Source organism: Crocodylus siamensis, chromosome 11, assembly GCF_052110815.1.
Source record: "Crocodylus siamensis isolate JL-2025a chromosome 11, ASM5211081v1, whole genome shotgun sequence".
Classification (NCBI taxonomy): Eukaryota; Metazoa; Chordata; order Crocodylia; family Crocodylidae; genus Crocodylus; species Crocodylus siamensis.
Genome location: NC_143405.1, coordinates 63630318 through 63652891, shown reverse-complemented (window position 1 = coordinate 63652891; position 22574 = coordinate 63630318). Strand labels below are relative to the sequence as shown.

The window sequence follows — 22574 nt, the reverse complement described above, 5'->3', positions numbered from 1 at the left end:
GGGTGGATGCATGGAGAACAAGAGAGAAGAAACAGCAGAAGTGGGTAGTAAGTGAAGGTTACTTCATTTAAAGACTGCTTTACTATTGTCATAGTTCTGCTGCATGCTTAATAACACTTTTTCATAATCCATTCATGGGTTTCCTTTCCTCCTACAGTAATTTTTCTTTTGTAATCTGGCTTTTGTTTCCTGTTGCGCTGCTGGTTTCAATAAGGATGCAGCCATACCTGCTGAGTTAGTATATGTGAAATATCAAAGATTTCAGGTTGTTACGCTGTTCTGATAGCTCTCTTAGAGTGCCTAACTAAACTGAACTCTAATAGCATGCTTCCAAATTTGAGAGAAAGGGGTCATTTAATTTACATTTTTAAATATGATTGAGGCAGAACTGCAAAAATCTGTATCTTAAAACTTAATGCTGATGATACTTGCTTTCTTACTGTGCTCTTCCTTTCTGGCTTCCCCCCACTTTCTTCCTCCCTACCCCCTTTCGTTTCAATAAAGGCACTTTTTCTCACATGTGCAGACATTTCAGCTGTTTAAGTCATGTACTCACCAAAAACCAACGTAAGAAGGATTTGATTAGATTAAGATAAGTCGTTATTCTTACGTTCACCCTTTAAAAATGAAGTAGCATACCAGATGCTGGTGAATCCATCACTGGTTTCCTAATCTGAACTTTTTTGTCAGGTTTTTTAGAGTATGCAGCTAATTCCTAATGGAATGGCTTATATGGTTACAGATGCATGGCTCTCGGTGTGTCATTCCCATTTTGCAGTCCCTCCACATTTCACATTGATATATTTTTTGAACTGTACTGAATTTGATGTTTATGATTGTGGTCCAGCATATTTAACCAATAGGATCAGAAATGGCTGGTTTTTTTATTTCATTTGTTCTGGTTATAAAAAGAGATGTAAAAAAATTACACAGCTTGTACTTTACACATCTTGGACAATTTACTTTCTATTCTCCAGAGCTGCTACTTGGTGAGAATTTTAAAATCAGTTTGAAGAAAACAGATTTACTAACACATTTAATACAAGTCTTTTGGAGTGGGGGGTATCTCATCATAGTGTATGTGCAGGGCCTTGCACAGCTGGGGCCTGATCACTGCATGGTGCCTCTCAGCATTTTATTATACGGAAAGATAATTGGCAACATAAATAAATACGGAGTTAGAGCCAAGGGGTTCTGGGCTGCATGATACCTCTTCTCTGCCACTGACTTGCTCTGTGGCCTTAGGCAAGTTATTTCATCTCTAGACAAAAGTTGCCATATAAACAAGTAGAAATAATGACACTTGACTCATGTGGTTCACAGGGGTTTTACAAGGGTAAGTCCTGTGAGTGAATTCAAACAGAAATTTAGGGAAACAGCTGATGTTTAAACAAACACAATATAAAAGCAAACATTTTCTGCTAACAAGAAGAAATCATCACTGTAGCAGGCACCTGGCAGGAACTGCTACATTTGAAGTTGCAGATCTTTTCATGTTTTTATAACCTTCCTAAAAACATATTTTTTCGGACTGGAATCTTTCCTTGTTCACAGCTTGAAAGTGATTATTTTGAATAGGAAATTTAAAAACAAACAAAAAAGTCCACAATTTTGAGTAGTGTATGAAGAGTTTTTTAAGCTAAAAGTGGTGAGGGATGGTGAAGAGTGAGTGTTCTCAGCATTAACTTTTGGGGTACCCATTTTTACATGGATGGTGAAAGCATTTTTTTAATAAATAAAACCATTCCTTTCTCCCTAATTATTATCCTTTAGCAGGCAAATTATGAAGTGAGGTGGAAGCATTTCTCCAGGGTGGCGCATCTCCTCACTCAGCCCTGCTGCGCTGGGTCCTGCCCGCTGGGCCGCAAATGCCCCGGTGGGAGGGCAGCAGGACAGGGGGTCCGAGCCTGTAATGGCCAGCCCACATCTGCCACACGTGCACGTGGTGCCCATGCTTGACCACTCTTGTCCATCTCCCCCCAGCCCCTCGCAGATTGGGACTCTGCCAGCCTGCAGATAGCTCTTCACCAAAGTGGAAAATCTACGTGTTTCTCTGTTGAAATGAAAAATCCATGTTTTTTTACAGTCAAAATGGGAAGATCTGCATGTTTTTTTTCTGGTTTTTTTTTCCATGGGAAATAGAAAACCTGGATCCCTGCTCATGACTAATTTATTTTTGATGGGACAGGTTGTATTTTAACATGCCAACTGATGGAGCTGTGCCCTCAGGTTTTAAGACACACAGTATAACTTTAAATGTAACAGATTTACATGTGTTTTAACATACAAAGCATATACAGTTAGCAGGGTATGACCATCAGACTCTAATTAGTCCTTAAAATGATGGCATTAAGAAGCATAGTGCAAAGAAAACAGTGTTGCAATCATGCTTTCATTTTTTTTTTTTTTTTTTTTTGAGAGAGGAAATTGCAGCTGGAATGTTAACTTGTCCGCATGGGTGTAAGGAATGTTTTTTGTTTGATCTTGTATTTCTAGCAAGCTACTTTATACCTATTACTTCTTATTACTGCTTTGTTTATAGTATCTAGGACCCCCTGCCAAGATCAGGACCTTCATTGCAGGTGGGCAGCAAAACATAAAATACCATAATGCCTACAGGATGTGCCATTCAGATGAGTTGCATTCCTTGATGCGCTGCAATATCAGCTGCATAATTAGTTGTGTAAGAAACTATCTTAATTGCACATTTCCCCTCTCCCTTAATAGCAGTTTAATTCTTGTGTGAGCTGTGTGACTAAGTTGTATAAGTCTCTCTGGATATTTTGCCCAACAGTAGTTTTTACGTGTTCATGTCAGCTCCTGGCCATAGGCACTGTCATTGGCTGAGAATACATTTTGGTGACAGACGGGCATGAAATTCTGTTCCATCCCCAGATGAAACTCGGCGACCTATTGGATTGATAACCTCTGCTCCATGAAAGATTTGTCAGTGTCAGTTTCTCACCGTTTTGGCAAATACCACTGGTGTTTAAATGGGATTTAATCAATAAAGACATATGTTTAACCAAAGTACAATTGGAGACAGCATCCTGATTGACCAGGCAAATTAAATCAATTGGGTGATTAAAGGGACACTAGGGGAAGATGAAGGCAGGATCCTTGCTAGCTAGCTCTGTAGTTAGAGAAGGGCTGTGAAGCAGTAAAAAGTAAGAAAGCAGCAGATTACAGGCAGCGGCTCCCAGCTCACCACATGAAGCCCTAGCAGGAGGAGTAACCTGAAGTCCTGTCCCCATCGTTGTTCCCTCGGCCCCCGTTGAGAGCTGACAGAAGCTCCAATTTGATCATTTGCTCACCTGCTTAGTAGATGCTGTTGGTTTCGTTGGATCTGAATTCTGATCCTTGCACTTAAGTGAAACAACGGTGGCTTTCTCCATGCACATTAAAATAACATTTCTCATACGGCTAAACTATGTGTGCATACAAGTGGATTTGCTTCACTTTAAGAAGGGCTCCATTAGCACTGGCGCAGGTTGGTTTGACTTGTTGCCCTATGCTTCCGTAAGGAAAACTGAGTTTCTTATTAAACTTGATTTGTCTGTATGTTTTGTCACAAACATTTATTAATTGATATACAGGAATATAATATTGAAGGGAATATTTGGAAAACTTTTAAAGGCCACAGGTCTTAAACTTGCTTTATTTTTCATATAGCAGTGAAGGTATGGAGGCATAGAAAACAGAATCTCCTCATCTATATACAGGTGACATATTTTTGCCTCGTGCTAGCCTCAGAAAGAAATAAGGATAAAAATCACATTTAAATCAGAAAATCTGTTGCTTGATCATGGTTCAAGATCTAGGATTAACTGAAATGGCAGCACAGCCCTTCTTTTTAAAGGTTGCTTTGTCTGTTGGATGACAGATTGCGTATAGTAATTTTTATGATTTTCTCTGCAGTCAGTTGTGTTCGTTTTTCCTTGGATCGGGCATTTACACAGTGACAAGTTAGTGAAAATAAATACAATTGGAAAATGTGGTTATAAACCCATGGAAATTGGCATGGGGCAAGTGAAATACATTAACTCAAAACAAATACATAAACAGCCTCCTACAAAAACTAAAAAAAACCCTTGATTTCAAATTATTGGTCTCTCTCATGTTAGTTCTCTGCACATTTACACATTGTGCATCATATTTGACATGTAATTTGCTTGTTCTACCATCAGTCCCATGGCACCAAACTTGTCATTGCATTGTGCATGTCTTTCTGCGTAGTTCTTTTAATAACATGTATACAGGATTTTAGAACTAGAAAAACAATTTGTTAAAAAGCACTAGCTTTTTCAGCAGCTTCTAACTCTGCCATTAATTTGGGTATCTCATCCTTTTTCACTTAGTGATTAAAAATTATGTAGACCCAAAGATTTCTTTAGGGGTTAAGTTTTTCTATTGAGGGTTGTTTGAAAATGTGTGTTTGCTGTTTCGGGGCTTGATCCTGCAGGTTGTTTCTTCACTGCCACTGACTTTGGGAGGTGGAAAGATTGGACATCTTGTAGAACTGAGCCCTTAATGAACGCAGTGGTTTGGTTTTAATTCTTCAATGTGTGAGAAGCGCTGTTAAGCATCTAGCATGTGTCTGAAGTGGGAAAAAAAAAGAACTTTTAGGTTTTGTCCAAAATCTCAGTTACATCTTTTTTATGTTTTTTAAGAGATGCCTTCAAGATTGGAACCAAGTCACTAGTTTGAAAATCATGAGTGCATCATTTTAAATGTCCTTTGGAGCTGCCATAAAAAAGCAGAGCTTCAACAATGAAGTTCAGCTTTGATTTTTGGGAGAGTTATGTGAAGGGGAAAGGGAAGGAATGTTAACTTGCAGAATTTGAAAACTTTGAACACTTGGAGAGAATTATTTTAAAATATTTTCAGAGTGAGTCATGGGTAATGACAAAGGCTCAAATGGAAGCTATAATAGGCTGGCAAATGATTAGTAGCATTCAGCAGTGTAGCAATGCAATATGCTTAGCATAGTATGCAAAATTCTCCTTGATTGTTCAATAACAGTTTGTATGATAATCACACTATTAAAAGACAATATCAAACTGGCACTAGATATGTCTCACTACTGACTATCTTTATAATGAATGTCTAGTTGAAAAAAGACTATTAAGAAAGAGCTGCAGTATTCTGCAGGCCAATTATTACAAGACACAGGTTAAATAAACCTTGTCTGCAAATGTGAATTTAACACCAGGATAGAGACGCTTTAAGTACCATCTCATTGAATGTTCAGACAGATTGATTGAACAATGATTATATTGATTCTCATTGTATCTTCACAAGCAGTCACCTGTTTAGCAAGTCCCTCATCAGTCAGCAGAGAGAAGTAAGATACCCAGAATTGGAGAACACACAGAAATTGGTGAAGGGCAACTCATTTTTTCAATTTTCTGGATGACAGTGCTATCCACAATGTTGTTCTGTGTTTCAGAAAGGCTGAAGGAAATTTCATGTTATTATCCTGATCTAATGTTATTACTTTATTGTTTTGATGCTTCATGCCATAGTCTTTTGTTGGACCCTGTGTAGATGTGTAAAAGGGTTTTTCTTAAGGTTTTATGAGGGTATAAGAGCTCAGCTTTTCTTCACTCTTATTGCCCAAGCCAGAACAGATGCAGCATCTGTCGCAGAAGGAGCAGGAAGCCAAAAGCAAGCTTGTTCCTTTTTTCCATTTTCATTTTATGATGTATATTAATATACTAGAACTGTGCATATATGGCACTGCTTGGTCTCTAAGAAGGAGAGAAAAGCAAACTCTTATCTGGTTTGTAAAGCTGCCACAACGCCTCAGTGAGTAGACATTCAGTAATGCTAAACTGGGTGAACTCTCACTTATATCTAGATTCAAACCACCACTCCTTTGAAAATGTTTTCTGGTCTGTTCTACGTTATTTTCACACATCTTTAACTCATTACAATACTTGAGAAACGATGTCACCAAGACTAGCTTGCTTCTGTTCAGGTTTTCATTTAAATGTGAGGCTTCAAATTCAAAACCTGCTTTAAATTTCATTCCCCCTTTGCTGTCCCACGTGTGCCCACAAGCACTCCACAGGGCAGAGATGCTTCTGCATGTGTCAAGATGCGTCCGTGTTATAAGGGACAGTGCCAGACTTTTTGGCCAATGAAATCTGAAACCTCCTTGCCAAGGCAGTATTGTTTCCCTTCAGTGTATTTTCTGGTCCCCACCCTTCACTGATCTTCAAGGCCCAGAATCTTTTCCTGATGTTCAGCATAAATTTTCCTTTAATTTCATCCTTACTTCTATTTGGTCCCTTAGGACTACATTCCTTTCCAGCTTTGGTCTAACAAACTCCCCATATCGGTAGACTGTTTTCATAGCATTTCCCAGCTCCCGCTTATTGCTTAAGCAAGTGATGTGAGTTTAAATGCTTCTGGTGCAAATCTATTCTGAAGTCACATCAGTGATTGCCACGTGGTTTAGAAACTCCCACGCCAACTTTAAACTAGGTAGGTTGGGTACTGCCAGCCGTTTGGTTACAGGAGCACAGTGCACAGCGTGGGCTCGTTTTCCCAGCAGCGGGGTAGACAGACATACCCTGAAACCTTTCTTGCAAGTACAGCAGTTTGATTTTGATAGCTCCATTGTGTGTTCAGTTGCCTGCCTATTAAGACTGTCTGGCAGAAATAGCTCATTTTAAACATATATTGGGAAACATTAATTAATTTCAAAAGAAAAAATGAGTGGTCCCACTAGAAACCTAATTCTGAGTTACGCTCATCCAATCCAAGGACGGGTGTGTGCCATGTGCTGTGTATTCAACCCAAACTACGTAAATGAGCTGAAATGAGTGCATGCGTGCAATCTTACAGATCAGGAATACAGCATATGGAGGTTACTTTTATTTGCCTTCTGATATGTAGCTTTATAGAGTTTAACACTTTGAAGCTTTTCCCCAGAAAGTTTTTAACTGACTGTTCCATGGACTCTCATGACTCAGGAAGCTAGGGCTTTATGGAAAATATCAAATAGCGCAAGACTCTTGAAAACAAATCGTAACTCTTTATCGATATCTTCTGGTGAAGCAAACATAGTCTTCCAGTTATAATTGAGCCAGAGCTATATACCTAACTATCTAGATAGAGGGTCACTACTACTGCCTTTTGCCATCGTACATTGAGCATCTTCCTTTTGAAGCCAGTAGGCAGTAGAGAAGTTGCTAGTGAACTTCCTGGTATCTCTGGTATTTCTATTCTTTGGGGTATTCTTTGATTTGTTAGACTCTTGCGTTTCTCCTGCATGTAGGCTGACTTGTTTCAGGGTTGTGGGTCTGTTTGTTTTGAGAAGGTGATTGGTTCAAGGTATTTGGGTAAAAAAGAGACGAGTATCATTCTTATTATTAGTGTCATAGGTACGGAAAATCCCATGGAGAGAAACTTGTCTCGCTGTTCCATGATGCGATGATTTACAATGGCAAAGTACACTTCGCATGTTTGAAAATCAGGGTACTTTATTTAAGTGCCTAACTTACATACCTTTTTAAAAATCATGGCCTGTGCTATTGAAGTTCAAGTCTTGATCACTCAAGAGTTAAGAAACATTCAGTCTTGTTCAAACATATTAATTTTTGCTCATGACTCTTATTGACATGCCTTTGCTAAGTCACTCAGCACATGACCTAAATTAAACACAAGCAGCCCATAGCATAAGCAGTTCAGAAAAACTGCTTGCATTAGGCACGATAGCTGCCTTCTGTAATGTTTCAAACTATCCTGAGAAAAAATTACCCAGGGGTGATCTATGATTTAATCTAATGATGGAATGAAATGGGCCAGAGTGATGCTGCTTGCCGTCAAGTGGGCCTGCCGTGAATTGCTTGCCTTGCTGCTCTTCACAGAGTCCTGAACAGCAGCGATGAGGCTGACTGGTATCATCTCAAATTCACTCTGCTTCTGCTTGCTCTCTGTAGGCTCAGAAAGACATAATTGAAATCAGTTTGGTTTCACTCCACATTTGGATGGCTGTCTCTGCAAGTGCACAAGCCAGGACTTAATTTTGAAAAATAAAAGATTAAATTCTACAGAAACTGATATATTAGCCCCCCTTTTCCTCCCATCACCAAACCTCCGTTGGCTGTTGGTGAATACATTATTCAAGCCTTGTTGCTGCTATAATTGGTATTCATCCGTCACTTCATCTGTTTACAGAATAACAATTGTGTTACTTCTCTAAATTTCACAATAATTCGTTCTATTGCAGCTTGAAACTTTTATCTGAGGCAAGCACAAGTTATGCCAACCCATCCCTTAGACTTTCTGTTCTAATCACTGAGGCCTTGTCTGCACAGGGGGGTAGATGCTCCACTGGTAATCAGCTGAGTGTCTTTGGGTTTGTCCTCAGACTTGTTCAATCATCTGGCAGGTTTGGGTGTAGTTCCTGTAGGAGACAGGTGCAAAAATGGTAGCTGGTCTGTTCCGGGGGTTCCTGCGATTGGTAGCAACTGTGTGAAGGCGTACTGTTACTACTGTTGGGGAAGACCCTAAAATTCAGGTGTAGATGCGGTCCGAAATTTGAAGTAATGCTACGAAATCAGTGAAGCACCAGCGTATTAGTCAACAAAATCAGCGTGTCATTCTGAAATCACTTGCACGTCTTTCACAGCACAAAGGTTACAAAAAATCATCAGATTCAGTTCACTTGGATCCTAAAAGTATTTTTATTTATAGACGATCTTACTGCCTGTGTCATGTTGTGGGTAAGCATGGTACTTGATTAACAGTCTCGGTCCTCTAGGTTCATTCTTAATTATCACCAGTTAAAAGGGCTTCCTTCTTTGCCTTATCTAATTTAGGTGAAGACTGGCTGTCCTGCTATTGCACGCTAATGCAAACAGCAGTATAGTCTGATGCTTCCTCAAATTACTGTAATTGAACAGCATTGATTGAACATGCCAGAAGAAAGCCTTCCTATCATTTGGATCAATTGATATTGATATTTTTTGCATAGTTTATCACTAATAACAACTTCCAAGGAAGCAGATGGCCTCCGTTACTATCTCAGTTCCCTCTTTCCCTCCCCCCAACACTCTCCAAGGAAGTAACACCCTTCTCTCATTTCAAAAAATAAATGAATAAAAATAGATTGCATTAGTGACCCACCAAGTTTATCAGGGATTATTTTTAACTGCAACAAGTGTCAGAGCTTTAAATTGTCTAAAAATCCTGTACTGGGGGGAGATATTGAGTAATTTCCCTCACTGCTTCGCATAATACTTCTGTCATGGTCTGTGTATGAGGTTTAGCCACATCATAAAGCATAGCTGAACTAATGTCCTTCAAATAGTAACTTTGATCAGAGCTACACGGGGATTCTTGCCATTGCTATAAAAAGACATTTGGCAATAAGCAGTTTGTCATATTAGAAGCTCAGCCATTTACTTGGATATAGGATGCGCACAGTTCACTGGAAAACTGGTGCAGCACCTAGCTCTGTAAATATAATAAATTATTAATATTGGGCATCATAAAGGATTAAGGTAACTCATTACCATGAACCTCCTATATCACTGTAAAGCAGCCATTATTAAGAGAGTGAGTGGTGGATATTGTTTCATATTATTGTTGGCTATTTCATCCACAGATCTCAAAACTTCTTGTATTTGTTTATTCAAGTCTAACAAAGGTTAGGCTGTGAATGCCATAGGTAATTATACCCATTTCACAGGGATGCAGACCCAGAATGACAATTTAGGAGCGCTTGGTGAATGAGTGACATATTGTGAGTTCGGGTTCCTGATCTAGCCTCCATCTTTCATGCTGTAAATACTTCTTTTCAAAGCTGATGTGCATATCTAAAATTTCAGTTTCCATATGTGTGAGGATGCTGTCTTGCAGTGGGGTGGAAGGATTTGACTCCTTTCTTTATGGCAACTTCTCCCCTGACTCTCCTGCTGACATTTGGAGGGGACAGGTGTGGGGAGGTAGCATGGCTGGCAAAATTGGCACTAGCTTCATGCATGACTCCTTGTAATAAGCTACATTCTTGTCCTGACTGGCTGAAAGATTTTTGGATTGGTCACTGTTTGAGTTAAATTGATGTATTTTGGGGCTGGGAAGGATTTTTTTCTTTCCTGCTTTGAATTAGCAGAATATCCATAGGGTATTTCGTGTTCCCCAGCACATGAAGGACTGTCATGCAGTTGGTTTAGAGTACTCGAGCATGGTGAATACCCAGCAGGTAAGGGAATTGGTTGCACTTTTGTCAAGACTCAGTGGACAGTGCTGCCTGCAAGCTGCATGGGGTTTATCAGTTCCTTGTGCACCATTTCTGGGACAGAAATGGCTATATTGGTGGGTTTAAAGCACTGTCAACAGTCTCAGCTGAGAACACGATATTGCTGACCTGTTCTTCCACCACTCCCTAGATCTCGGTTCCCTTCACCAGCTCCGTAGTCTGATAGCCGCCCTTCCTGGATTTCCAGGATCATCAGAATGAGTTAGATAGCTGATTTCCCATGTTCTGTAGGAACCACAAGAGTTGGGCAGCTGAGTGAACTGTTGATTAACATGTGCATTTACAGATGGACCTGGCCACGTCAAGGAGTTGTCAGGCACATGAACACCGGTACTAACAACTACTCTTCTGATGCAGATACGTTTGAAGCATTAATCAAATTTAACTAATGTAGAACTGCAGTATAGCTAAAAGTTTCCCTGAATTAATGATATTAATATTCTATGATTGAACTTCGTAAATTTAGTCATTTATTTTCTGGAAGGTTTGTTATGGGGGACCTGTCTGGTGCTTGCCTAGCCGTGCTTACAAACAAAGCAAATATCCCTGTGCCATTTTTTTTACCCCAGCGTCTGAGTTGAGCCCACGATCTGATTCTGTAACACAATTCTGCCATAACTGGTCTGGTCAGATTATGAAAGGGAAATAGCAGTGCTCGTAGGAAAAGTAGAATACAAGTCAAGAAGTGAGGTCCGACTCTTGAGGGTGTTCCAGATCTGCATGGCAGTAGGCAGTGGACGAACTATGCAATGGATGTTTGATGACTATTTTGACCATTAGGAACAACTTTTATTTTTCCTGGGGAAATTCACTACTTAAGGTTAGCCAGTATAGGGATAGTTGTTTGCTTGGGGTTTCGTTCTTGGACGGACAGTAGTTTTGGAGTATCTGTAAGGAGATAAGGTATTGAGGAACGCTCTTCACAAAGCCAAGAGGGGTTCCTGTGACAGACTGCAGGTGTCTGCAGCTGTCATCCTCCAGGGCTTGCAACAAAAGAAACTTTTCAGACCAACAAAAGAAACTTTTAATTGGCACAAATACCAGCATTGAGTATGTAGGAATTGTTTCTGCATTCACCCTTCTTCATTTCAGAAAGAAGACACAGCTCCTCCAGCAAGCCACCTTTGACCCCTCCCTCTTCAGTGTTTTCCCTCATTTCATCCCTGTCTTCAAAAAGCAAAGGAAGCAGCGGAAGTGGGAGCAGTCGTTCATCTGGTGGAGGTACCAGTGCAGCAGCATCATCCAATTCCAAGTTGCTGAAATCGCCCAAAGACAAGCTGCCGATCAGTGGAAATAATAGATTAATGCATCCGGTACATCACAGCAAAGTTCCCCATGATAAAATGTAAGTCTTTTCTTTGGGGAAGAACATAAGTGGGATCATTTGCTCAGACATTGTTGCAACAGCAGCATTTTAGCAGTTTTGTGCTTCAGGTTTTGGAAGATGAAATGCGTTTTGATCTTCTAGATCCTTTTCAGCTGTTTCATGCAGGAAAACCTTTAGTCTTATTCATGGATAAATCCTGCCCAGATGTAGCTGCAACTTTTGAATCAATGAACCTTTCTAATATAACCCACAGTCCTCTGGGCTGGTCTCTGGTCTGATTTCAGTGGGACTTTGCCAGGTCTAGGGGTTTGCCTGCATACATTGGGTTGCAGAACTGGCATTATAATTTGCAGCGGCCAGAACAGTGCCTCCTTGCCAGGCTGCTCCGACTGCTGTGTGGCATGTCATTACCATGCCCTGCATGGGTGCTCACAGGCACACCACATCGCTGCACTCAGCTGCCTCCTGCCGTGCGGCCGACACTACTTTAGTGTAAGGGTGTCATGGGTGGGTTAATTAGCACTACCAAGTGACAATTCTGGTTCATGCTAATTAGTCAGCCTGCAGTCCTGCCAAGATAGGGTTATACTGCTTCCAGTTCAGGATCCCACCTCTGTGGAGCAGCTCAGCACGTCTGAGGCTGGAGCTGCTGGGTGTGGTAAGTCTGTGGCATAGACACGGCGTATAATTACCAAATACCCATTTCTCTGTGTAGTTAAACCACAGAGTCTGAAGTTTGTGCTGAAGCTTTAGGAACATTACTGAGGAGGTGGTGTAAAGACTGCAGGAGAGTTACATTTTCATCAAATCACTGACATGAGAAAATAGCCACAAAAAATCAAATAGACGGGTTTTATCATGTAAACGTGGGGGGAAAAAGAGTAAAGCAGTTCACACAGCAGAACTGTGCACACAGCAGAATACATGTAATGTATTACATGCCTTGTGCTGCTTCAGGTCTTTGCTAATGGGTTTTTTCCCCTTAATTTTCCACAAATAACAGCATGACTCCATCTGTCAAAGTGGAAAAGATGCATCCAAAGATAGATGGTGCACTATTGAAAACTGCTGTTGGTCCAACTTGTTCTACTACTGTGAGTTCCTCAATAAAGACTGGCCTTAATTGTCCCTCAATACCAAAGCCACCCTTGCCTTCCCCTGGACAGATACTGAATGGTAAAGGTCTTCTCTCTGTGCCTCCATTTTTGGAAAAGAAACCAGAAGATAGTACGAATAATAGGAAATTTTTACATAAAAGATTGTCAGGTAATCTTTAAAATATTATTTACTGTATTGTTGTTTTTCTGCACACAAAAAGACCTAGTCAGACATGCTGTGAATTAAAACGGGTAGTCTGTGGACTGAATGACAGTGTCAAGAGTAAACCAGACAAACGGGGTTAGTTTTAAATGGTTTCCTTTGGCCCGTCTCATTCTTAAAGGCACACTACTAAGTTGAAATCTTGTTAATGTAAAATATATACTTAATGTATTACAGTTACTAAGTGTCTGCCTTCCCAACCTAAGTTTTGGTAAATTGGAAACAAGCAAAGAAAAAAAAGGGGGGGATATTGTTAAGGGGGCTAAGGGGAGTGTTAATTCAGTAATGGAGTACTACTAGTGTCACTGCATTGTGTGGGTTGCGTTTGTGAACTTTTAGGTGCAGCTGTGTGTTATGATTAAAATCATGAGCAATGTTCTTTTTTTAAGAAAAATGTTTTTATAAAGCTCTGGTTTCACAATAGTGAAGTATTTATGTACTTTTGACAGAGAGAGAATTTGATCCTGATATATACTGTGGAGTCATTGATGTGGAAACCAAGAAACCCTGTACAAGGTCTTTGACATGCAAGGTAGGACACCTTTCTCAGAACCAGATTAGGGTGTAACGTATTAAATACAAGTTTCTGAACATCATGATGGAAGACCCACAGCTAAACTTCAGCAACAGCCACTGATAGTGACCCCCTATGATAAGACAGCAAGAGAAAGTAGGAGGTCTCCATAATCAGTATATTTTCCAAAGATTTTAGTTCATGAAAGGCCATAAAAGATACTGTCACAAAAACTTGAAGGATTTGTATTGTTCAGAAGTTTGCCCTGAGCATCAGTCAGGACGGTTTGATGAAGTTCCCACTGCATAGATTTATTGTTGGGCTCGGCTCGCTTTTATTTTTTAAAAGACTGCTGTGTATACTTCATGTAAAGAGGTCAAGCCTCAATTTTACTTACATTGAAATTGTTTGGTGTTCTTGCTAGGGATTATTCTCTCTCTCATATATGTCAATTTAAAAAAATCCCCCCCCTTCTCCCCGCCCCCCCCAATTAATAATATAGTCATTGCTTATTTGGGACCCAAGCAAAACAAACTTTTTCCCCAGGGAAAAGAAAGTTTGTAGCAGACTTTAGGAAGGTAGGTTATATCAACCCAAATTATTCATCTCAGTGGACTAATAGTTTGGTTACTGCTTCTGGTCAGTGAGAACTGAATCTGCAGAAAAGTCTATAACGGAAGAGTCTGTTTGTAGGTCAAACTCTGTATGCAAAATTATCTTTAATAGTTACAGTCTAACGCAGAATGTCCTTTAACAAAAAACACAATTTTGAAAAAAGCTCACTCTGAGAGAGACTAAAGAGATGCGTTAGTATTTGTGATCGTGTAGTATTTAGTGATCCTGCCCTGTCAGCTGCCCAGCAGATAAAACACCCACAGAGCCAAGGAAAATGTCGTTGATATTAAGGACCACAAGGAGTGAATCCGTGAAGTTAGTGCTTCCTTGGAATCATAGAGCACAATGTCATCACTTTCCAATTAAACAAGAAAAGTTTCAGGTTTTTGAAAGAGTAAGCAAAAAGCTCCAAAGAAAGTAAGAGCAATCCAGAGAAATGTCTTCCACTTGGTTTGCTCCCTCAAAAATAGTTTTTACAGCCTTGCAGTAATTTCTGAAAATATGAAAATAGTCCTTTTTTGCCTTTTAAAAATAAAAACACTGAACTCTTGACCTGTATGAGAGTAAGGCCTTCAGTATGACTGTCACATACAAGGTAAATGCAGTCCTTCACTTATTCTCCTTCACTTATATTTCATTTCATAGAGCATTTTAGGATTTTTCCAAGGAATAGAAAAGCTGACATACCACCTCTCCCTCTGAATTTTGTGACTTGGATAAGGTTCTGTCTAACTGAAATTCCTGCTAGATGTCTTTGTGGATTTAATAACTTATTTCAGTATAGCAACCTTTTCACATTATGTTAGTTTATATAATGATAATAAGTTTTCCCATTTATTATTTTTAGCATCCTTTACTAAAAGTCCTATTTTACACTTTGTTCAGTAATCCCAGGCATTTTTTATTTTGAGAGAGAAGTGTTTTTTATTTCATATTTAAAAATAAATTATTTTAGGTAGTATCCATGGATTGATAATGTAAAAGAGACATTAAAAGGGCTTGATATTCAAGTTTAAGCCTTCTTAGATTTTTCTACCGCTTTTTATATTATACTGACCCTTTTAATCACTGAGGGCTTATCAACTCATCCATTTGGCCATCTTAGAATTTTTTATAGGAGCCATGACTGTGTATTTGCCAAATTTTGAATGTCTCCGTTTTCTCCGTGCTAGCATCGTTCAATTCACATTTAAGTGTTTATTTTTCTACCAACCTAATTGTCTTAGTTTAATGACTTGTGTCTGGGTTTGCAGACACATTCCTTAACCCAGCGGAGGGCTGTACAGGGTCGAAGAAAGAGATTCGATCTGTTGTTAGCTGAGCACAAAAGCAAAACCAGGGAAAAGGATATGCTTCGACATCCGGATCATCATCAGCAGATGCCCCCTCTCAGGGAACCACATCCCTCACCTTCTAAAACTTCCCAGGAGCTGCACCAAAATTCTCATGGAGTTCCTCCTACAGAATCAAAGCCCTCAGTACCCAATAAACCCAAACCTCAGCCCCCCAGTCTTCCAAGGTGAGTAAAGTCTGCATCTCCTTGAGGTGCGCAGTTATTCTGGGGAGCAGGCTGACAGGTTGGTGGCAGGGGGGTGGGTCTTGGATTTGTGGTTTTATTAGCAGTGTGAGGACTCTTATTGTAAGTCTGATGACTGCTTGGTCATGGGGAGCTTTGTCTCCTAGTCATCTTTCAGGAGTTTTTGCTTGATGTTGCAAGGGGTAAATGCTGACCTGAGTCGGTGAAAGCCAGCAGCTCTGTTTATATAGCAGTTACTCTGTATTGGTGATGCAGCAAAGTGGGACACACTTGATGATGATCTCACAAGGTCCCTTCCAGGCCTAATGTCTATGAAATTTATGATTGGGAATCAAGTGGAAAGGGAAAATGCATGTGAGAGAAGTTGACTGAATTTACAAAGGGTTCAGTTTAACTTCAGCATGTGAGAATCATCTCTGCATAGTGTAGCAGAGGCCATGATCCTGTGAGATTATGATCAGTGTTTCATGTGTTTTGGAAAGGAGACAAGAAAGGTAGAGTAGGTAAGTGCATTATTCACCTAATGCAGATCCTTATTTTTTGTCTCTTGCTTACATTAGAGAAGTCATTGGTTTTGTGGATATCAGTTAAATGCATAAACCACTTTTGCAAGCAAGCGCTTTTTGGCCCCACTGTCTGCTGTGTAACCAGTCTCTTCAGGTCGGGGATGGGCAAAATGGTGAATCTGGCCGGTGGCCGGACTCCATTTCCCAGCAGCCCCTTCCCATGTTGCTGCAGCCGGTTTCCATGGAGACTCCAGAAGCAGTGGTGCCATGACAGCACGGGGCCAGGGTTTCCACAGACACCAGCCCCAACAGCACTGGCAGGGCACATGCGGCTGGGCAGGCAGCTGCTCCAGGGCTGGGGCTGGGCTCTTGTAGTAGTGACAGCCTGGTCTGAAGCCAGGGCAGATCTTCTGCTTGTACGCCCCTGCCCAAGGAGCTCAACTCTGCTCCAGCTCCGTGCTACACTGCCACCGCTGCAAGATCCCAGCCCCAGAGCAGCTCCCCGCACAGCTACTTGCTCTGCCAGTGCTGCTGGGGCTAATCTCCATGGAAACCCTGGCCCCGACAGCACCGTGGCTACTGGGGTTTCTGTGGAAACTGGCCAGAGCGACGTGAGCAGGGGCTGCTGGGAGATGGTCTGCTGCAGGCGCAGTCTGGACTTTGCCCTCCCCTGCATTAGATGCATAATTGGTTAATTTAAAGTTAATAGCAGCCCTGAACTGACTGGGTCCCAGCAATTTCAAGGCTGAAATTTCGAGGCATAAGGTGCTCTCAGTAACAAAATAACAAGCTTTATTTAATAAAGTGCAGAAGTTGAAAGGAAGCTGCTCTCTCTAATTAATGAGCATCATTTACTTTTAAGTGTGGACAAGGGAGTACCCTGGACTAGGGCCCAGCCTTTTTTCAGTCTGTAGGCTAAACATACACTATAGTAGGGATAAGAGACAGATTGGGAGCTGGGATGTTTTTATTTCTGCTTGTGCTCCTGAATCGCTCTGTGACCTCAACAAACACCTTAATCTTTCTGTGCACCTTCCTTTCCCCAGCTGCAATGTAGGTACGGTTATTCCTTGTTGGGGAATTGCGTATTAGGTTTGTTTTATAAGAATGCTGTTAATGCGACAGAACAGAAAATCTGGGAAACCTTTTGGTACCTTTCTATGTTAGCAAGAACTCCAGGCCTAAATATAGCACCTATGAAGGCGGTCTTTGCTCTGTTAATACCTTCTAAATTACTTACCTCCATCCAGGCCTCCAGGCTGCCTAGCCCAGCATAGTGGGAATACCCCTAGTGACTCTCTGTCAGTCCACGAATCTCCACACCCTCCCTTGCCTGCAACTGAGCCAGCTTCTCGGTTATCCAGCGATGAGGGGGAATGTGATGAAAAAGAAGAGCCCGTTGAAAAACTGGATTGTCATTATTCAGGTCGTCATCCTCAACCAGCTGCGGTAGGTCTCGAGAACAACCATTGCTCAGTCTTTCATTGTTTCTGAATTCCTAAGCACGTCACTAGGAGTTTTTAGTTGTGTTTTCTGTTGAGTTCACTAAAATGTCCTCATGCCCAAAGAAAATTTAGTTTGTTGCAAAGTTGGCCATGAGAGTTTAATCTGGTTTGGTAGATTTAGAGGCCCCTCCATTGTACCATAAATTAAACCTCTGCAAAGTACTGGAGACATAAATGGGACTTGTTCTAACTTTTTTTTTAAATTAAAAGATAGGCACAGCACAGGGATGTGCCAGCACTGGTATTTTTAAAAATACTTCTAGATAATATCTCAACATTTTTAATTCTAGGTTCATGCTCTATTTTTTGTGTGAAAATAAAAGCTGGTACAAGTGTCCTTATGCAACCAAATCACAGCGGAAGGATTTACTAAAATATTGGCGATTTTGTAATGTTTAGATCCTTTAATGGGAACATTAAATAATGAATATTAAATGACAGCTATAATCATTTCTTACTGTAGGCTAACAGCACTTTGTCTGTTTTGCTGTATGTAGCATAGAAAATGTATATGAGAGGTCCCTGTCCTACCCCAGTTGCCCCCTTTTTTTTTAAAACAAGAGAGAGTGACTATTAAACTGAAGCTGATGCTGAACACAGTTTACCAGAATAGGAGCCTCTCCTACAAACACAATCTTCCCCCCCAAAACTCAGCCTCCTCTGGTCTTTCTCCCCAAGACCTGGCCAAAACCAGAGACCTTACTGCAGTCTCTGCAACAAAATCAGATTCCAAGCAAATTGTCATCCCACTCCGTTGAAAAAGGGGGCTCCCAGGTGAGTGCTCCTACCAACCAGAAAAGTGACAGCATCCCCTGCGCAGAACATGGTTCCACACAGCCCAGGCATTCAGCAAACTTGTTAGACGTTGGGGATCAAAGTCTTAATATCTGTCTAACTTATTTTATCTTCTGCTATGTGACACTTGAGAAAGTCCTTAAACTTATTTTCTGTGTACTTCCTGTTTTATTAACATTATTGATCTGAATTAAGAGCAGTAACTTATTCAGACGGTTCCTATTGAATTAGAAAATGTCAATGCCCATCTGTATTTTCAGTTTTGCACATTTGGTAGTCGGCAAATTGGAAGAGGTTATTACGTGTTTGACAAGCGATGGAATCACATTCGATGTGCGCTTAACTGCATGGTGGAGAAACATCTTAATTCACAGATGTGGAAGTAAGTAGAAATGGCAGATTTTTTAAATTTTCCTTGATATTACAGAATCAGATAAAGCTTGAAAGGATTTTGTTTTTCCTCTTTCCTATTGTGATAATTTATTAAAAGAGCTTTTCAGAATAAAAAGCAGAACCTCCACATCAGCTGTTCTCAATGAAAACCTACCACTGGCACTGTAATGGGAGCAAAAGCCCCATTTTATCTGTCACCTGGAAGGAGACGAGGAGGGTTGAGCTGCACTCACCAGAAGAATCTCTCTCTCTCTCTCTAGATATATAGCTATAGATATCTATATCTAGATATTTAGAGAGAGAGAGAGAGATAGATAGATATAGAGATAGATATAGAGATAGATATAGATATATAACTCCAGAAAACTGCATCCAAAGGCCCTCCGGCCTCTGTATTCTTGTGCTGAGATGTGAATAGCTGGAACCTTTTTACTGCAATATGATCATTGTCTTCTTGTTGGATGTGGAGCTGAAATGTGGAACTGAGCAAATTTGCAAAATTACAGCAGTATCAAACCCTTAAAGTCATTCATCCTCAAATATTAAGGTTTGATATGGACTGGTGATCAAATTAAAGCAAGCAAACAGCAGGCAGGGACTTTCCACACACCAGCTGTTCCATGGTAACCGCAATTACCCCACTGTAAGTGAGAGCTAAACCACGGCAGCTTTGCCCTGAGTGAAACAGGGCTAAGCCCATTCTGATTCAGCTTTCCCTTACCTGCCCTTGTTAGTTTGCTTTAATTTGATCCTTTGTCTAGAGTCTTTGAATCTGTTTTTTCTAAATTACATCCAGGCATTGCTTCCTGCTACATCTCTAATTCTTACTGTTTTGTTCATTTGTCAGACTGACTTTATTAATAATTTAAACTGTTAAGTTTGTTTGTAGCTTCCAGTTCAGTTTCCCTTTGCAGTATGTTTTTGTGGTACATACCAATTACTAGGTGATTTGAATTTAATAATAGCTCCTTAAGTCCAATGGGTTATTTCCTGTCTGAGGCATTTTGGGGTGAAAAGGTCTTTCCACTGGCATCCTGGGCAGAATTGGAAAAGTCAAGTGGAGACCAGATGGGGGTAACTTTCTACAGGATTAATCCACAAAGAACAGCTTCTCTGTCTTGTGAAATGGTGCAGGATCCCAAAGGAGGTATAATTTTCCAGAAGTGCTCAGTGTTGCCCTCCCTCTGTCCCTGTTACACTGGTAAAGTTTTCACTCATCTGACTGAGCTGAGTGATGCCAATACTGAGCACACTGGAAAATCTGAGCTACAAGAATTAGGTAGTAATAGTTGGAGAACTCCAGTTAAAGGTATACTGTGTATTCATTGTGTACTCAGTCTGTCAAAGGGACAGGACTATTAATCTCTGTTTTACTTGTATGCAACATAATCAGTTTACCAAAATGTTTTAATATATATCACCCTTGCCAAATGCTAATTATTCAAGTGCAGCAAAACGTAAATACCCTGGTATCAAGGGAAGAAATCCCCAAAACAAAAACCAATGGTCTTTATTTTCTTTCTCAGGAAAATTCCCCCAGCATCTGGTAACACAGCATCTGTTCGTGCCCCACATCGGACAAACTCTATGCCTACTTCACAGTATGTCAGTGTATCAGGTTTCCTTTTGCCCAGCACAGTTATGTCATCGCCAGCGTTGGTTTCTCCTTCCTGTGTGTCTCTTAACAGTAAATCGGTACCATCCCATGGAACTACACTAAATGCCAATCCTTCTACCTTGGGTGCAGTGGATCCTGTCTGCAGTATGCAATCAAGACAAGTGTCTTCGTCCCCTTCGACACCTACAGTGCTTTCCTCGATACCTTCACCTATGCCCAGCAAACCTCAGAAATTGAAATCCAGCAAGTCTTTTAAACCTAAGGAATCTTCTGCTAGCAGCGCCGACTGTAACAGCACCAGTAGCAACAGTAGCAGCGGCGGCTCAGGAAAGAAACGTAAAAACAGCTCCGCACTGCTGGCACCTTCTTCTCATTCCACAGAGTCCTTTAGGAAAAACTGTGTGGTTAACTCTGGAAACTCTGGGACCTCTTATCATTCGTCTGTGACATCTTCGTCCCATAGCGTCGGCCTCAATTGCATGACGAGTAAAGCTAACTCGGTTAGTCTCAAACACGACCAGTCAGGGAGGGGCCCTCCTACCGGAAGCCCTGCAGAATCAATTAAAAGAATGAGTGTGATGATGAACAGCAGTGACTCCACTCTTTCCTTAGGGCCATTTGTTCACCAGTCCAGTGAACTGACTGTCAATTCACACAGCGGTTTTTCACATTCGCATACTTCCCTAGATAAATTCATAGGAAAGAAAAGAAAGTGCTCACCTGGTTCCAGCAGCATCAACAGCAGCAGCAAAGCAAACAAGGTTGCCAAATTGCCCCCGGTGAACAACGTTCATGCAAAACACACCGGTGCAATCGCAGGGACACAAGGACTGATGAACAATTCACTTCTTCATCAGGTATGAAACTCTGTACAGGTGGTGTTTCCTTCAGTTAAGGAACGAGGTTAGCTCTAGGATCTGCAGGCTCGCACTAGCGTCTGCAGGCTGTCATTGGTGACCTCTTGCTTCCAGTTAGCTTGACACCCTTTCACTAAAAGGGGGCATGCAGTTTCTTATTAGAGTTTCATAATTTTAAATGTTTTTCACAGTGAATTTATTTTCACGGTTGATCTGTTTTCTTGAAGTGTGGCTTTACTCTGACAAGTAATGTTAGAAAAAAATAACACCTTGGATTCCTCAGGTATTGCATCAATCATTACCAGGTGAAATCCACTCAGATGTTTAGTAATACTTTTTTCTGAGTGCCAGCCCTGTAAACTGAGTTGAGCGTATTTAAAACCAAGAAATCCTGTTGGGTTCATTCTGGGTGCATCTACACGTGTGCTTTACTGCGGAGCTGACATATTAGCTCTGCAGTAAAGCGTCACTGTCTACACGTGCACCTGTATTAGGGCACAGTAAATTAACTAACTCTGCTGGTGGATAGTACTGTCTGGGATAAGTAGTGTCCTACAGCAGAATAGTTGCATGTGCCAAAACAGATGTGTAGATGGTGACTGGGGCTAGTGAAGGCACAAACAAGGGTGCTACAGTAGCGGGGGCTGCATGCTGGCTAGCCCCGTACTGGAAGCACCCTCATGCCCCAGCCAGCTCCTCTGCAGCATGTTGAACCGTGGCGGAGCAGCTCTGGGCTGGCAGGCTGACCCCCCTGGCTCCCTGCCAGCCTGGGGCTGCTCTGCCTTGGCTCGACATGCTGTGGTCTTGGGCACACATGTAAATGCTGCACGCAGGAGAAATAAACTCTAGCAGAAACTGTGCTACAGTTTATTGGTACATGCTGGCTGCACATATGTAGATGCACCCTTTGTCTTCCAGAACAAATAGCATGCTATAAATGTGAACCTAGTTAATGGTGCTGATTCGAACAGGTAAGTTAGATACAGCTCCTCTCCTAGAGCTCCATAAATTACATGTCTAACACGAGCAAAGCCTCAGTCAACAGAAGGAGCAGAAATGATGGGGAATACCACGAAGAGAGCAGGTCTCCTGAGTATGCTGCCACTTTTGCAGTTATTTCCTAAAACAGAACTAATATACTGGTAAACACTACTTTGCAAGACATAATAGGATCTTGAGAAGGAAAAATGGAAAATAATTGAGGAAAAATATGGTATGGCTGTTTTAACAAAAATATGAGAAGTGGGCTGGAAGATTGCTTGAAGGAAAAGAAACTAGAGGAATTTAAAAAAGGAGATAGAAATGGAGAAGATT

The 22574-nt window shown here is 41.0% G+C and overlaps 1 protein-coding gene across 7 annotated transcripts in view; it reads left to right on the top strand.

Annotated features, from left to right (window-relative positions):
- The window catches only part of ATXN7 (ataxin 7), a 104091-nt gene that overhangs the window by 76824 nt on the left and 4693 nt on the right, over positions 1-22574 (top strand). For all 7 annotated transcript variants that reach the window (XM_090021187.1, XM_090021183.1, XM_090021184.1 and 4 more), the window contains 7 exons: positions 11366-11618; positions 12604-12866; positions 13370-13452; positions 15303-15568; positions 17343-17541; positions 18653-18774; positions 20312-21260. In XM_090021187.1, coding sequence (XP_089877313.1) covers positions 11366-11618; positions 12604-12866; positions 13370-13452; positions 15303-15568; positions 17343-17541; positions 18653-18774; positions 20312-21260 — 2135 coding nt within the window. The remainder of the gene's footprint in view (positions 1-11365; positions 11619-12603; positions 12867-13369; positions 13453-15302; positions 15569-17342; positions 17542-18652; positions 18775-20311; positions 21261-22574) is intronic.